General features: G+C 47.3%; 2 protein-coding genes across 5 annotated transcripts; one reads left to right on the top strand and one right to left on the bottom strand.

The window, feature by feature from the left end:
* Positions 1-284: 284 nt before the first annotated feature.
* Positions 285-11,249, bottom strand: OTUD3 (OTU deubiquitinase 3; the record flags this gene model as incomplete). Of its 4 annotated transcripts, XM_080631339.1 has the most annotated exons (10): positions 285-487; positions 630-706; positions 2,195-2,612; positions 2,955-3,136; positions 3,386-3,482; positions 4,240-4,365; positions 5,364-5,486; positions 8,282-8,394; positions 9,841-9,989; positions 11,074-11,249. In XM_080631339.1, 8 exons carry the CDS (start codon positions 11,247-11,249, stop codon positions 2,436-2,438), a joined length of 1,143 nt encoding a protein of 380 aa, XP_080487465.1. In that variant the 3' UTR covers positions 285-487; positions 630-706; positions 2,195-2,435. The 4 variants fall into 4 exon arrangements, with proteins under 4 accessions (XP_080487465.1, XP_080487464.1, XP_080487466.1 ...); XM_080631338.1 differs by having other exon boundaries at positions 285-706; XM_080631340.1 differs by lacking the exon at positions 630-706 and having other exon boundaries at positions 285-491.
* Positions 11,250-14,715: 3,466 nt separating this feature from the next.
* Positions 14,716-15,615, top strand: RNF186 (ring finger protein 186; the record flags this gene model as incomplete). Its single annotated transcript, XM_080631192.1, has 1 exon — positions 14,716-15,615. One exon carries the CDS (start codon positions 14,716-14,718, stop codon positions 15,613-15,615), a length of 900 nt encoding a protein of 299 aa, XP_080487318.1.
* Positions 15,616-17,863: the final 2,248 nt, after the last annotated feature.

The raw sequence follows: 17,863 nt of genomic DNA, 5'->3' as shown, positions 1-17,863 counted from the left end.
TCTGCATAAATCCCTGAGGAACATTGCATAAGTATTCCCTAGAAAAAACACAGGTCAAAAGGGCAGGGGGAAATTTCAACAGCTTAAGGAAAGACAGAAACCAGACAGGATGAAAGCTTTAACATCTTTGTATAGAGAATCTCTGTGCAGGTACAAAGTTATCCTGGACAAACCAAAGAGAATGGGACTGCTCTACCAAGACTGAGGAGACCACCGCTTGAAAAAATTTATTTTAATCATATTACACTTGGAAATTAAAGCATTTTCAGCCACATATTTGGTTCCAGGTGTCCCTGAGCTGAAGGTCAGCATCTGTCTTTGCCATTTAAGAGGTGTTGCTCTTGCAGGCTCATCCGTTTATCCTGGGCGTGTTGAGTTTTGCAGGTCCCTTCATACATTGGAAAGCTGAGCTTTCTTCCTGCCGGCTGCAGGATAACTCCTCTCATGGCTCTTCAGGCTCCAAGCAACAATAATCCTTTTATCAGCTCTGCCTCAGGAAGACAAAAAAGTGATTCATTAAGATCAAACATCCTACAACTGCACAATCTTATCTTTTCAGACTTGCAGAACCCACCTGCAAAGCAAAACACAGCTGGGCAAGACAAAGGTGACATGTTCACCTCCATTACCTGGCTGTCCTCAGCTCCTCACCCCGGTGAAGCGACTCGTGCTTTCTCCCTTCAAGCCATGACTTGTGGTTCCATTACTGTAAAAGTGACTGTCTTAGAGAACACGAATGCCAGGAAGCAACAGTGCTAACAACAGACTAAGATTGGCATGAAACAGATTTCACCTAAGTCATTTTCAGTGTAAGAACAGTACTGTGAATTCAGGGCTCTTCCATGCTCTTCCCACCTATGGAATACTACAGACTTCCCTCATGCCCACCACGGGCACTCAGAGCAGCATGTAACCCACTGCTTCACTTGCCAGACACTATGTCCCACCATAAAGCAGACGAGCTGCTTTGTGTTACTTTTTATTTCCACCAAGCTCATTACAAGAACCAAAGGAACTTCTTCACCAGCATTAAAGCCTGCTCTCCTACACCACCAGTACTTACAGCTCCTTTCTTTCTGTTCTCCAACTGCTCTGGATAAACAGTAGCAGAGCATATGAAGAAGTACTAGCTCAGATCTTGGCAGTTCAGCCAGAAAAGGCATCTGTATTTCTGTGCTGATTTGGAAACTTTAGAGAGTACATGGAATTTTGTCAAAAGCAGCATTCCTTACTTTCAGAAAGATGTATCTAATCTTTGCCCTGGCTGATGAGGTGTCTCCTCTTATCTGTTGTGCTTCCTTCAAGCTTAGTGTTTGACGCCAAGCCTAAAATCCAGAGTGAAGCTGAGACACCACAAGCCATAAACTGAGGGCCAAGTCCCACAGTCCTCACGCTTCAGCCCATATTCACAATCCTATAGTGGAAAGTATCACAGGATTCAGGCTGTACATTCTATGGAGCTCAGTGAACCTACCAAAGAGGAGTTTAAGATGAAAACATCCTACCCTGGAAAAAGCTTGATTTATGAAGAGCAAAGTAGGCAGAGTTCCCAGTGAGCACTGCTGCTTGGAACCTCGTTCCCAGGCCTTTGGCTACATTAACTTCATGTGTAGAATAACAACTATCAAGTTCCTGGCTTGGATTAAAGCTCTGGAGTAGCCCAAATGCTCCAGAGTATGGCAAAGGAGATGAGATTCCCAATGTCCAAGTAGTAACACTCAGCAGGAATCTCATGCCTGCTCATCTTGTGTTTTACAACCTCATCAGGTCTCAGGAGTTCACTGGTATTATTGTATTACTGAGCTGATCTCAAACTGGATGCAGCAATCCCATTTCTCCCTTCACATATTAATTGCTTCTCCAACAGCCTATGCAACACAAGCAGTTCTAGTTAAAGTAAAACTCATCCCTGCATTCTTGCATGGGAAAGAAAAGAGGAATGTCATGGTTGACACAGTGCTGGCTGACTCACTTCAGTTTGGAAAAGATTCTAGGATTCTCTTTGCTTTATTTAAATAGGAAGAGAAACCAAACCTCTGAGTGGAGAATTGTTAAGCCTTCCCTGACAGCAAAATTAAATAAAGCTCCTCCAAGTGTAACCCAAGCAGAAAGTTACATTAGATCTAAATCATCTCAGCACATCAAGAGGTGTCAAAGCAAACCTGACACTGCTGGGTGAAGAAATGGTTCTCACCTTCATCTAACTCCAGAATCATACACCCAAGTCTGTACTTTTTGTTAAGTTCAAACAACTCTTCTCACACACAGGTTGATGCAGAATTACTGCCCCACAACCGAGAGAACAGGAAGTTCATGTGTGCTTAGAGATCTCCGCAGCAACAGATAACAAGGAGTTCTTGGAAATCTGCTTGAGGGCAGATTGTCTTCCTCAGCTTTATTTGCTTTTCTCACCAGAGCACTCGGAACACACTCAGTCATATGTTTAGAGCTCCTATGCCCTTCACCAAGGTGACGTGGTTGGTTGAGTCCGTGTCTCTCCTGCCACTATCTGGACAGTTACTTTTGTTGCCCACGATCTTTTGTCGGTGCCTCTCTTCCTGTCTCTTCTTCTTCTCCAGTCTCTGCTGCTCCTTCTTTTGTTTTTTAGATGCCTGAAAGGGAAGGATAAAAGCACAAAGTTGAAAACACACAGTTTCTGTTCAGTGGGGGAAAGTAACACACTGGAAAGGAAATAAGCACACAGCAAAGCAGCTGCCAGGGAACGTTTATTCCAGACTACTTATCAGGACTTTATCTTGTGGCATTTTGGGGAAGCAACACATGTCTCTATTAAATGTTTGGATCAGAGAAGTCTCAGCTGTAGCAGCAACAAAATCCAGTAAACAGAGGCTGGTTTTAATTCAAAAGCAAGACACTTGTTGATTAAGTAACCCAAAGCATTCCCCTAATCATTGAAGGGTGTGCAAACCCCCGGCAAACCACCCTTCGCATACCTTTGGGTTTCTGCTAGCTCGGTTCTCTTTGTAGGATCTAGGCTGTCCCTTGTTGTCTTCTCTTCCACCTTGATGCAAGCTCTGATTTCCAAAGATTCTCGAAGCAGTTCTGTTTTCTTCCCCCAGAGTTCTGCTGTGCACTTTCTGAGCTGAGCAAGAGGGATCATGCTGCTCCTCAGTACCTACCAACAACAGACACACTCTACTCAGAGGCTGCCTCCCTGTCAGCCAATTCCTTTCTCTGGGATTTCTGGAAGAGGGGTGGCTTTGGGAGCTGGACTGAACCTGCCCTCACTAGCAACCTCCCTGAGCACTGGAAGGCTGAGGCAGCAGCACAGCCAAGTGCGAGCTTCAGCTGCTGCTGCTGCTGCCCCTGTTGAACTGCTGTTGACAGTGAACACTGACATCAAACACAAACTCCGTGTACTTACTGATTCTCTTCACTTCATTCATTTGAAGGATGGCAAAGATGGCAGATTCTACATTGTAGTCTTCCACTTCCAGAACCTGGCTTACTAAATCAATGTCCTGTCCACAAGAGAAAGATTAAAGCTGAAGAGAGTTCAAATCACTGACCTACATTCATTTAACAACCATCTGCACCACTGAGAGGGCTGCTCTCTGCTTTTCTGGCCTTTCAACTAGCCTGTATTCCATTCCTGGAAGAGGTTGGGGGGGAGTATTAAAATCCTGAAGACATCAGTTTCAGTGTAACCATTTCATTCTTGGCCTTGTCTGTTCTATGCGTTCACACAGCGCAAGCAGCAATGTGGAGGAACACAGGCCAAGATCCAAAGATCATCTAGTCATTGGGATGTTCAACTGCAGACATCCTCAGAGGATTTCATAGAATCATAGAAGAACTTCTGCCTCATCTCCAACCTGAACTTCCCCTGGTTCAGTTTGAAGCCCTCACCCCTTGTCCTATCACTACAGTCCCTGATGAAGAGTCTCTCTCCAGCACCCTTGTAGCCCTCTTCAGACACTGAAAGGCTACAAGGATTTCAAATCTTACGGAACTTGTTTTAAAGTGAATTATCTGAGAAACTGCAGACAAACCACTCAAAATGATTGGCTATCCACACAGAGCACATATTTCATCCGCATTTAAGGGCTGAGTCCAGGATGAAATGCATCTTGATTTATGGCTGTGGTACTTAAACTGTCCAAGGAGGAGTATTTTGTATTATATCTCATATTTTATTATATATTTATTATTATATCTCATATATATTCTCATCAAGAAGGTTTGAACACTAAACACAAAAAGGCTGTCACTGCTTACTGAACATCCAGTTGCATTACACACTTCTTGTACAGCATCTTCCATCTCAACTTCAATTTCATCTTTGGAGTCCTCCTTCTGCGGCTTCTCTTCCTTCTTTGTACCTGAATCACTTTTGCAAAGCAACTTCAAGAAAAGCAAAGCCAAGATCACACAAACATGCAGCAATTTCATCATATGCAGTGAAATAAAACTGCTGACATCAGAATAGTTTTAATCATTATAGCACACTTTTCTCAGATATATCCTCAGTCAAAGTATCTTGGAAACTGTGACTTCCACCATCACTGACATCGTTTCCCACTGAGCAAGCTCTCAGGTACTACAGGATCATGGTTACTACAAAACAATCCCTGGCTCTTCAAATGACATATTGATTTTATTACAATACCCTACATTAATATGCAGAGAACACCTCAGCCTGGAGAAGAGAAGGCTCCTTTAGGGGAAACCTCAGAGCAGCTCCAGTGCCTAAAGGGGCTCCAGGAAATCTGGAGAGGGGCTTTGGACAAGGGCCTGTAGGGACAGGCCAAGGGGAATGGCTTTAACCTGCCAGAGGGGAGACTGAGATGAGCTCTTAGGCAGAAGCTCTTCCCTGTGAGGGTGCTGAGGCGCTGGCACAGGGTGCCCAGAGAAGCTGTGGCTGCCCCATCCCTGGCAGTGTTCAAGGCCAGGTTGGACACAGGGGCTTGGAGCAAGCTGCTCTAGTGGAAGGTGTCCCTGCCCGTGGCAGGGCTTGGAGCTGGATGAGCTTTAAGCTCCCTTCAACCCAAACCATCCTATGGTTCTGTGGATTCTATGATTTCCAGCCCTTTTCTTCCTTCCCTTTGTTTTTGCATTTGAGGTGCATGAGTATGTAATCTAGGCGAAGTTGCTTCAAGACACCTACAGCCACATCAGATTACCAGATCCAGGATTTCCAGCCCAGTAACTGAAACACTTCACAGCCTGTCTCAGGAGAGCAGGCACCTCTAGCAACAACAGCCTGAGGGGCTTTTCTATCTCCAGCTCAACACACGGACCAAACTCATTTCACAATCTCAATGCAAACAAGAAAGGAAATCAACTGGAAACTGTTCTATTTATCACCCTCTACTGACTTGGGTCATTCTGTCATAACCAACCTCCATCTGAAGATACGCTGGAGCTTCAGAATCATCACTGATCCTCCTCACGCTGTCGTAGTGCTCTCCGTCGCGATAAGCAATGTGCAGTTCCCTTGCGTTGCTTTTGTCTGTGCCACGAATCTAAAGAAAGGAAAGCAATTGTAAATCAAACAAGGATTTGGGATCAACTTGAGCATCACATTTGGCAAAGTATTAATTTTATGAAGCAAATGATAAACAGTGTGATGGCAGCAAAGAGAGCTACTGAATCATCTGTAAACAGGAAGAGCTGATCTAATAACCCGGATGTGCCTCCAGAAGCACAGAGGCTCAAGGCTGATGTTTGAAGCCAGATACATAACATTGGGTCAGTCACATCATAGCAAACCAAACATGGTGTGAGAATAGCTCAAAGGTAGTTTCTACGCTTTCCACGTGAGTTTTCTGGTCATGTTTCAGTGACAGCTCCCACTGAGTGTCCAATGTAATTTCCCTTTTCATCAGCACCAAGTACAGCAGCTTCTGTAAAGAATTCCTGTTCTATCATCTGTACTGATGCAAGAATAATTCCTACCCAGATTGTCATGTCTCAAACCAGCAGCTAAGAGCTACAGAGAGTTCCAGCTGCTGAAAGGAACACAGAAAATTCCACTGGGTTTGCAGATCTCCTATGCTTTCCTGTCAGGAGTTCAAAGATCTGACAGCTCTCTGGAGAAGATGGCAGCAAGCAAACAAGACACACTTGCTTTAGGGCAATCAGCTCATCCCCCTTACAGAGCACACACCAAGTCACCTTTCAGCCTTTGTGTTGCACTAACAACTCCAGACTGCACAACAGACACTCTCCATTCATCTGGTTTACACTTGCTCACCTTTTAAGTTCCAACTCAATACTCAGACTTCCCTCCTCCCTTTTACCCTATGATGTTATTCAACATGTTGGAACTCAGTTAAGATCTATTCTCAACATTTCTCCTCTGCCAGAGCCTAAACAGGTATCTAAAACCATCCTAAAGCTCTTGCAAGATTATCCTGAAAATCAGCCAGTTTTGATCTCAGCAGTGAAGCCTCTTTCCACATCACAATGAAATTGTAAGTACAAGACAAAAAAGGAACAAGCACTGAAAGAAGGTAGAGAATTATCCTAAAAGCCAATAAAATAACCTGTAGGTCCGAGCTGACCTGAAGCTCTGCATTTACAGTCACTATCAGAAGAGGTAAAGGGTGTTTAAAGCCCTAAAAAGTCCATGTGGAGATGCCACCTCCCATGAGCTTCTGGTCAGGTCAAGCTTGACAAACAGCTGGAAGCCCTGAATATTCCAGCTTTGCTGTGGTGGATACAAACAGTTCTCTTAAAATTAAAGGATAACTCACTATCTGCTTTAGAGTTGGGACCAACGGATATATTCACAGCATCTGCTATAAGCATCTTCCTGAGCTGCCTGTCTGGAAATGCTCTCTTTGGAATCTCATCTTTCTAAAGTTTTACTGGGGCTCCACAGCAGAGAGAAAGGGGGGAAATTGTCAAAGTATAGAAAATGAAGAGAAAAGGGTGGCCTGGGTTAGTCAAGTCTAGCAACTTGCTAACACTGTCACCACCTCGTGATGTCCTGATGTATCCTCTGTGTAGGTAGGAGACTCTATGTTCCAGCTACTAACAGCTCTCCACCTACACCATTCTCAAGAGGCTAAGACAACCCTTCACTGCAAGACTACACTCAGGTAAAACACAACCTCATCACAAACTCTGTATTTCCAGCCCTGGAAAGGTCAATGAATGGGCAGGGGAAGAAAGAGTTTTAAGTTATTCAAGACACATTCCTGTGTAACCTTATCTAGGTGTTCCTGCTCCGGCAGGGGGATTGGACTAGATGATCTTTTGAGGTCCCTTCCAATCTCTAACATACTGTGATACTGTGAAGAGCACATGGAAAAATAATTATAAGATTTAACTACACTGAGGTGAGTGTCTGGTTCAGAGCAGTAACAGAACATGAACTGCAGCCTCAGGAACTTTCCTGCAGGGTCAACACCTCCAAACACTCACAGGTCAAGCAGCTGAGTATTATTTATCTGTCTTACCACCTATGGCTGCCACAGAAGTAAGAGTTTAAACTCATTTGGGCTCTGGAATCCACCTGACACTGTTTCAGATATATCTAAGATGCCACTGAGAACTTCTCTCTGGTCTTTTATCTTTGTTGCCATGTTTAATCTATGTACTGCTTTGGTTCTGTATGTAAATTGGGGCCAGATACAACTCTGACTGGCAAACAGGTTCTCACTTGCTCAGGGAACAGGCAGAGAGAGTATGGACCCATTCCACGCATAAAGTAACAAAAGGGTAATAGGAAGGACCTGGTGGATCACTTGTTCCAGTGCCTCTGTCAGAGGAAACCCCACTGCACAGTCCCTTCCAGAAGCTGATTAAACACTGCCTGAAGGCTTTAAAACATCTTCCCTCTTCTGCCCAGCCCAGAACCTGTCAGAAACCTCCTTATTCCAAACCCCCATGCAGAACTGATGGAGCTTCATCCCAACACCCTGCAAGGACTGCCCTGCAATACTTCCACTTCCCTATTCCTGAACCTTACTGTACAGAGACTTCCTTAAGCCTGGCCTAAATTCCTATCAGAAAAGTCATGTCACATATAGTCTGATCTTCAGGAGGCAGAAATATACCACTGAAGCCAGTAGCTTAAAACCAAATTAAACACACTGCTCTGTCACCCCATACTTACCTTTCACGCATTCATTGTTGTCTTTCATTCCCTCTGAGAACCTGGAGTGTTTTCCCCACCCAGTACTGAAAAGCTTTACACCCTGCCCAGCTAAGCACAGCTACTGACTGCTCTCTTTTAATAAATCAAGAAGTTTTAACACTACTTAGTCATCAGCTAAAAATTAGGCCAAGATAGAGAAGTCTGGTTTCTCACCTGCCAAAGTGGGGTGTTGAGCTGATGAATAACCACATTCATTTGATTGTTCCTTGCAAAGGCCACAATAGCATCGTTGCCAGCAAAGGTACCAGGCTTTGCCAGATTGGAAACTAAAGGAAAAAACATTCAGAAGAGTTGGAAACCTCTTTTCTGACACTTCCAAAAGCACTGGAGGGATAGGGAGGAATGAAACTTCAACACAAGCCCAGGAAATTCTGGAAAGGAAATCCCAGCTGGGAAGCACTGACTTCTGAGGCAAGAATTTGGCAGCAACTGGAGTTAATGTGCTTTAACTGGACACAGAAACCTCCAAAACCCACAGTAAACCCTTAGATTATGCAAGGCCATCAGCTCTGTGGTGGTGTGGAGGGAAGACAGCCACATGCTAAGTAACCAAGTGCTTTCATGCATTACCTGCATGAGAACTGGCACATCCTCGAAGCTGTTAGAACAAAGGCTGGGTTTGTCTCTGCTTTGGAACTTCCCCTGGGATACCTCTGTGAAATATCAAGTGTCAAGGAGAAAAGGGAACCCACATAAATCAGCCACTCAACACCTACCAGTAATCAAGGAGAGACAGACCTTTCTTTCAAGTTCCTTATGAAAACACCAGGTTTTGTCTCCTTGACCTTTTCTGCTCCTCTTTCTTTCACCAAGATTTTCCTAAATCTAAATAATTTCCAAGACTAATTTCATGGAATCAGACTGGTTTGTGCTGGAAAGGACCTTAAAGCTCATCCAGCTCCAACCCCTGCCACAGGCAGGTACACCTTCCACTAGAGCAGCTTGCTCCAAGCCCCTGTGTCCAACCTGGCCTTGAACACTGCCAGGGATGGGGCAGCCACAGCTTCACTGGGCACCCTGGGCCAGCGCCTCAGCACCCTCACAGGGAAGAGCTTCTGCCTAAGAGCTCATCTCAGTCTCCCCTCTGGCAGGTTAAAGCCATTCCCCCTTGTCCTGTCCTTACAGGCCCTTGTCTAAAGCCCCTCTCCAGGTTTCCTGCAGCCCCTTTAGGCACTGGAGCTGCTCTCAGGTCTCCCCTTCAGGAGCCTTCTCTTCTCCAGGCTGACCCAGCCCAGCTCTCTCAGCCTGGCTCCACAGCAGAGCTGCTCCAGCCCTCGCAGCATCTTCATGGCCTCCTCTGGCCTCGCTCCAGCAGCTCCACGTCCCTCTTGTGCTGCTGCCCCAGAGGTGGATCAGGACTGCAGGGGGGGTCTCCCCAGAGCACAGCAGAGGGGCAGGATCCCCTCCCTGAGCTGCTGCTCATGCTCTGGAGGTGCAGCCCAGCACACAGGGGGGTTCTGGGCTCAAGCGCACACTGAAGCCGGGTCATGAGGAGCTTCTCATTGACCAACACCCCCAATTAATGCACATTTAACAGATCATCCTTCTACAGAAACATAACAGACCCGAAAGTAAACTCGCTGATTCTAAACACTAATGAGGAACCCTACCACGGGTCTGGGATGAGGAACTCATTAGTAAGAAGCTACTCCCGTGAGATGTAACCACATTACACAACCACCCCTTCCATCAGTGCCCAGTGCAGACCATACCATGTCTCTCAAAGGACACATCATCCTCCACAAAGGGCTCAAAGTCCTCCCGCTGCTGGATCATGTAATCCACTGTCTCCTGACGGTGGCGGAGGTGGTTCCGTGAGTGCCCTTCGAGCTGGTCCGCCAGGGCCCGAAACAAACAGTTGCTACAAGAGAGAAAGCAGAGGTCGGTGTGTGTGACACACAGCTTGGAGCACACTGCTGAACACAGGACTGGTCCAGCAGCAGAGAGTATGGTGTTCAAGGGCAAGAGCTGCTCTTTCTGCCCAGGAAGTTCAACATGGATATGAATGTGAAGCAGCACTTATTTGTTCTTTTGTTGGCTGCTACTGGTGGAACTCCTGGTAAGAACAGAAGGTGTTGAATGAATGTCAGCTCCAACAGCAGAAGTCAAGGTCAGCAAGAGTCACAGAACAGTTTGGGTTGAAGGGACCTTCAAAGTTCACCCAGTCCAACCCCCTGCAATGAGTAGGGACACCTTCATCTAGACCATGTTGCCCAGAACCACATCCAGCCTGGCCCTGAATGTCTCCAGGAATGAGGCATCCACCACCTCTCTGGGCAACCTGTGCCAGTATTTCACCACCCTCAGTGTTGAGGATTCCTTCCTCACATCCAGCCTGAATCTCCCTTTTTCAGTTTAAACCCATCACCCCTCATCCTATCACAACAGGCCCTGCTAAAAAGTCTCTCCCCATCTTTCTTATGGGCCCCCTTTTAAGAACTGGAAGGCCACAATAAGGTCTCCTGGAGTCTCTTCAGGCTGAACAACCCCAGATCTCAGCCTTCCCTCATAGCAGAGATGCTCCATCCCTTGGATCATTTTTGTGTCCCTCCTCTGGACCTTCTCTCTTTGCTGTACTGATGAAAAGTGCTGCACCCAGCTGTCTTAAACCTACACTGAGTCAAAGGACACACTGCAGCCAAGGGCAGCCCATGACCAGCTCAGCAACCCCTCAGCAGACAAATCTAATGCCCCTTCTACCCCATACTTCTGCACCTCCCCTTCCACACTCTGCGTGCCAGCAGAGCCCCAGGCCCCGCGGTAAGGCCTGGGACCAGCAGCCCCAGGGGGCACAACCTCCCAGCAGAGCCTCCTGACCCGCGGAGTGCACCGGAGAACCCTCACTCCTGTGCAGCCCCGGCCCGGCTCCACCGTGGGGGGGCCGCTCGCAGCGCCGGGCACACGGGCTGCCACCAGCCGTGAACCGCCGACCCTGGGGTGCTCACCCATCGCCCGGAACCTCCCGCAGCTTGAGGCCGAGGGCCCAGAGCTGCCGTGCGAGGCGGCCGCCGCCGCCGCCCGGTGCGGGGCCCGGCCTGCCTGGGCTCTGCCGGAGCCTGCGCGCCCGTCCCGTTGTAGCACCGGCACCGGGCCGGGCCTTGGCCGCCGGCTTACGGGACATCTCACTGCGTCTGCGCCAACCACCCCTCACGTGGCCGCCGCACTACTGAGAGAGGCACCGAGCGGCCAGAGCGCCACCCTCCGCGCTGCTGCCCCCTGGTGGATCCCTCCAGGAGGAGGTGGATTAGGCTCGGGAGGGAAACTGAGGCAGGGGAAGCAGAGGGCTTCCCTTGGGATCACAGCCACAGCCCCCCGAGCGTCTCCCTGCTACCCCAGCACCCCTCCATCCCACCGCTGCATCCACCCATGCGTGGGGACCTTCACTGTCTTCTCCATCCCGAGCAGGAGGTCTCTGCAGACTGTGTTCACTCGAATGCCAAACAACCACACCGACAGGAACTGGAAAAGGAGATGAAGGACGAGGCGACAGTTGCCTACCCACGAGGTGGCACCACGGGAACATGGCTGGTGGGCCAGGACAGCTGGAACAATTCAGTGTAACACACATCCCATGCGGAGGTGTCCCAGATCCCCTAGTTCCAAGAGGAACCTGCCAGGCTGGAGAAGGGGCACAGCACAAAGATGGGGCTCGACCAGAGCCCAGCACCTGGGGAGGATTCCCTGCGTCCTCATGTTCCACCACAGTGGCCAGCTGGAGAATCCACCCTCCACCATGAGCATACTGGAATTACATGTTATTCCTGACTCACTCTGCTGGGAAGAGCCTGTTGTCACAACAGTCTGAGCACAGGAGGCAGCTGTCATCGGTATCTACATGGATGCTGTGTGTATTATTGCACTCAAGCCGTATGGCAAGCGAGTGTTTTACTCTGGAATGACACAACTGCTCCCTTATATCCATTTCCTGTCATAAACAAATCTGTAAGGTATTCCTTAGAAACATCTTCTTAGGCAAACATATTGAGAGCAGGAAAGCAAGAGGAGTGCTCACGCTGACTGCAAATGAGAAATGACACATTTTGAATGAACAGGCTGCAGGCAATGCAGTTGAGTGCAACCTGCACCATGCCAGGACCACCAAGCACAAAACTGAGTCAAAATTAGGGCAGAGCCTTTGACACTTGACTGGAGTGTGGGACAACACTGAGCAGGCATCTTTAATCCAACGTGAACAACTGAAACCAGGGCAGAGGGACCACAGCGTTGGAACAGTGGTGCCAAAACCACAGCCTGAGTGCACAGTTGTGGCTTCCTGAGCCCCCAACAAGATCACACTTCCACCCTTAGAGTCCCCAAAAAGCTTGAGGACTCACCAAACCACAGCGTGCTCCCCATTCTCTCCAGTGAGCCATCCTCACACAGATCTGTAGCAAAATAACCAGGTGTCTCCAACAGTTCCAAGTTCCCAGAACAGGATTCATCCCACCTGGTTTCAAACTTCTCCAATCACGAGTGCAGTTGTCCCCTCTTGGTGTCTGTTCCATCTTCCCAACATCTGTGAGATGGTTTCATGCTGTTCTAATAATTAAGAATCAGTAAATTTTAAGACATTTCCATTTTGGAACTGACAAGACTGCATTTCAAGCTTCTAAAGCACTGTAGAAGTGCTGCCACTGGCTGCTGCTTTCCCAGATCTTCTCTTTTAACAGCTTTAACTTGCTAATAAAGAAGTATGTGAAATCCAACAGAAAATTCTCCTGGTTTTAAACATAAATGAGTCTTGCAGCTCACCAGCCAGCTTCCAGCCATTCCTGCACTGCAAGCGAGTCTCACTTCTGCAAGTGAAAGATCTTGGACCTGCTCGAGCAAGTCCAGAGGAGGCCACGGAGATGGTGCAAGGGCTGGAGCAGCTCTGCTCTGGAGCCAGGCTGAGAGAGCTGGGCTGGGTCAGCCTGGACAAGAAAAGGCTCCTGAAGGGGAGACCTTAGAGCAGCTCCAGTGCCTAAAGGGGCTGCAGGAAACCTGGAGAGGGGCTTTGGACAAGGCCCTGTAAGGACAGGACAAGGGGGAATGGCTTTAACCTGCCAGAGGGGAGACTGAGATGAGCTCTTAGGCAGAAGCTCTTCCCTGTGAGGGTGCTGAGGCGCTGGCCCAGGGTGCCCAGAGAAGCTGTGGCTGCCCCATTCCTGGCAGTGTTCAAGGCCAGGTTGGACACAAGGGCTTGGAGCAAGCTGCTCTAGTGGAAGGTGTCCCTGCCCGTGGCAGGGGTTGGAACTGGATGAGCTTTAAGGTCCCTTCCAACCCAAACCACTCTGGGATTCTATGATCTTCAGGCTCCTAATAATTTGGAGTCACTCAACAAGTCCATCAAACACATCAGCAGAAATACAGCAGGAACGCCCAAGCACTTTTATGAAGCTTGCTTACGACAAAGCTCCTACTATTTCTCAGCAGAGAACAAGCTCTTCTCACCTCATCCCCTAATCTAATCTCTCGTTCAGGAGATTAGTCTCTTCCTGAACTCCTTGCCCTCCTAAATTGCAGTTGTTCCATTTCTTTCTGCTGCTCCTCTGCTGGAGGGAGCGGCTGGTACATGGAGGCACAGTGTTAGCCTGAGTGCTTGGGTGCATCTGAGGGTACAGACACAGTATGTGGTATCTTCTACCGGGAACGATGACCTCATCCAGCTTTTCAGTATTAGTGATCCTTCCTTTTCTACCTTCCTTGCTTCCTTGATTCTTACTGAGAACCCAGCTGCATTTTACCCCTCAAAATAAAAAGGTAGAAAGAAATTAGGGACTGAGGGATTGTGATCCAGCATTATTTGTTTCAGATGAGATGAATATTCACAAACCCACCTATCAACAGGGCATTCCTGAGCATATGAGGTCCTGTGAATGCCAGTAAAGATGGTCCTACCAGGATATGAACCTTACTTCTAATTTCCAGGTCTCTCATGGACACTGTGAGACCTTACATGAGCCTACATCATGCTTTGGTTTGCACCTGCCGCCCTCTGGTGATGCTCCATCATGGATGCTCCTCAGATAAAAGAGTTGGTAATAATCAGACATTCAACACTCAACATTGATAATCTCAATCTTTCTGTTGTGCTGCAGAGTAACAGCTCAAGGATAGTGGGCGTTGCTAAAGCAAGAGCAGACTTCCTACCCAGAGAGCTCAGAATTGGTCATTCTGCTCTCTCTGATCAAAGCCCTACAACCAGTGTTAACAGCAAATCATTCCTCTGAGCCCCCTACTGGCAAGCAAAGCAGTGTGTAGAGACCAATTAAATTGCGTTCAACATAGAATACTCATTTAGTAATAATGATAGAGTATGACTATCACAGTGAGCAAAGCTGCAGCCTGCTAACGCCATGGGGTCTGCTTCTGGACAGGAATTGCTCAGCAAGATTACCAGCCCTTGTAAAATGTCTTGGCCACAAAGTTACTGATTAACTCAGGTCCCCATCTCATAAAAACATCATATTGGAGGAGCACAACATGCTGAAAGCTGTCACTAACCAATCATGCCTACAACAGGAATAAAGCAACACATAAAAGGAGCCAGAAACTCAGCAGATCCTTCAGCTAAGTGGAGAAAAACTGCACTGACGTGTATCTCCATGGAGAAACTCACTGACAAGCTGAACAAGGACCTTGGATCCACAGCTCCTGGAGCACCACAGGCTGAAAAACAGAGTCCTGCACCTGCTATGGAATGTGCTTCAGGAATGAGCAGAGCAGGACCCCAAACAGAGAATGTGAAGATCCTGGGATTCACTGAAGAATGTGTTAAAGAACTGGAGAGACCTTCAGGCATGGAGCAAGACAGTCCTGATGCCTCTGAACCAGCAGTTTTGGAAGGAGACTGTCGCAGCTCAGTGTCTCTTGTGCCAACAAACAGAAACTGTCCTGAAGGACACGGTTTGAACCACCAGTGTTCAACCACATCTATTGACCTGGACTGCCTGGTTTGCTTCAACAAGTACAGTATGTACAGAGTGCCCAAGCTCCTGGACTGCCAGCACTCCTTCTGCGCAGTGTGCCTCAAGCTCATCCTCAGGAAAGATGGGAATGCCTGGATGATCACCTGCCCCCTGTGCCGAAAAGCCACTTGTGTGTCAGGAGGACTCATCCGCACACTTCAGAACAAAGAAGACATCATGGCGCACTTGGAAACCCCCAGTTCACATCCTGAGGTGCATGTCTCTGCCAGAGGGCTAGACAGCAATACCTGGACTCGGACCAGCCAAGACTTGCTCTACAGAGATGAAAGCGTTCCAGCAGACAACAGGTTGGCTGTGCAGAGACTTGTGCTGCTCCTGCTGCTGGGGGTGATCCTCACCATCCTCATCCTCCCCTTTATATACTCTGGGCTGATAAAATGGGTGGTTTGTCTCATGCTTGCCTTGGGGGTGGTCATCTCTGTGGTGCTTTGCTGCACTCCTAAATTCTACTGGAGGTCTAACAGGGACTTGCTCACCTCCTGCCACAAAGAGACCCACATCACTGCTATAGCCTGAACCGGCAATGGACTGGTCCTGCCTGCAAAGCTGTCTCATCAGTTTGCTTTTGTCACTTTGTTCTTGTGTCATCTCCTGATTAGCACTGCAGAACATTATCTGAATCTGAGAGATTATGTCCTGTGAAAATTCCATGGCTGTGTTTTTCCCACTCTTAACACACATACATCTTTTCTTGGGAGAGTGTGGGGAAGAACGATGGCTACCTCAGGGACTGGGTGCCCAGCCTCAGGGGATGAGAGAGGCTTTAACACACATTAGCACTTGAATCCCCATCACTGCCCAAGAGCTTGTGGCACAGGAACTAGGAAAAGGGGATGTCAGTTGATACCATTTTAAGTTGCACACTGCATTGGAGAGGAACAGGCATAATCAACACTCCTAATTGTGAGTATGCAGCTTGCCAAGGTCAAGGCTCTCAAAAGCTCAGGACCATCCAAATTCCCCATGTTATTCAGCACAGAAACAGTTCCTCTCACCTGAACTCCTTCATCGCCTCTCTTCTTTACACCAAGTAGGACACTGCCCCTGGACAGGCTCCCCCAGATAACTGCTATGAGATACTACACACGGTATTTTTATATGGAATATGTCCATTAAAAGTTTAAAAGTATTCATTAATTGCTCATTGACTTCTGTGTTTTGATTCCTCACCTGAATTAATGCCAAAACATTTCAGCTTCCTCATTGGCAGGAATTACAGCTGAGAAGTGTATTAAGGAGTCAGCACACCTGAGTTGGGGAGTAAAGCAAAGCAATAATGTGTTGGTGTTTTCCTTTATTTAAAAGAAACACTTAGTTGTGAAGAAAATACAAAACTTAGGAGATTGCCCCAGTTCTGTCACACTTTAAGAGTACCACAGATCTCAGCAGACCTTGGATCCAGCCTGTGGTAAACGTTTGTGTTTGATAAGAATGGAAACTGATGTTCTGCAGTTACTCTATATAAATATACTCAGTGTTTCACCTGCAGATAAACCAGTTTAGACTGAGAGGGTAAGGAGCTTTTGCCCTCCTGAAGCCTTGGGAAAACCAGGTCTGTTTTCTGCCTAACAACACAAACCTTACGGGAAAGAAATGTTTTTCCCCCTCATCTATTTGGACAGCCACTGCCTCATGAAATGTAGTAACATTTCCTAATGACCAACCAGAAAAAAAGGGGGTTCAGTTGGGAAAAAGCAGGTAGTTTGAAATCCAAATATGTATTATTCCAAACACAGACTCAGCTGTACTGAAAATCAGTTCAGGAACTCTTGGCAAGTGTCTCAGCTCACAGAAAAGTTTGTTGAGTTTTCTTCACCAACACTAGTGAGTGACTGCTACTCTAAAGGTTTGTAACAAATTTGTTAATGTTGGCCTAGATGTAGCATGCATGAATGCATCAAAGGGGTAAAGGAAAACTGTGTGCTAATGGCTACAGAACACTGATCTCATAGATAGCAAGTAAGAAACAGATTGCCCTAAAGATAAGATGACAAAGATGATCTGGACTAGAGCCATAAAGTGATCTAAATTAAAAAAAAAATAAACCAAACTTGGGTAACTTTGCTTAAGAGACCAAGCAAGACAACAACCACCACTGACTCCAGAAGGATGTGTGTGTTGCACCCAGTATGTTTGCCATCATCAGTCAAGAAACAGAATGAAGATTTGAGAGGCAACGTCCCTTGTCTTCTGCATCACTCTCAATTTGATTACACTAGTTTCGACAGTGTCAAAATAAAAGCCAGTAAAAGGGCTGCCCTCAAGGCAGCATACACCAGTGGGAAAGAAGAGACTGGCCCTCTGAAAGAACCCCTGTGGATCCACACAGGAAGACTATCAGCCATGGAAATCCATGTTTCCACGCTGCTGCTTCCGAGCTTGCATGCAGCAGTCCAACTGAAATGTTTCTTCAGCCTTGAGAGCCCCTAACAACCAGGGGATCAGAGTTCAGGGATGTTGGTGGGAGTCATCACGCCCCAGAAACCCTTATCTGTTGATTCTCATCTGACAAGATAAGGCTCAATGACAGTGCAAATCTTCAATGCAGCAACTAAGTTTCTGGAGAAAAGGCCAAGAGAATTGTATTGCTAGCCCCAAACATGAAGTATCTGTTGGTTCTTATCTGACAAGATAAGGCTCAATGACAATGCAAATCTTTGAAGCAGCAACTAAGTTTCAGGGAAAAGGCCAACAGAATTGTATTGCTAGCCCAAAACGTACAGGATTTGCTTGATTTGTTTCATTCATGCCAGTCTTTTTGGCA

This window comes from Psittacula echo (assembly GCF_963264785.1).
Source record: "Psittacula echo genome assembly, chromosome: 17".
Classification (NCBI taxonomy): Eukaryota; Metazoa; Chordata; class Aves; order Psittaciformes; family Psittacidae; genus Psittacula; species Psittacula echo.
The sequence above is the reverse complement of the archived record's forward strand: the minus strand, read 5'-3'. Positions and strand labels throughout refer to the sequence as shown.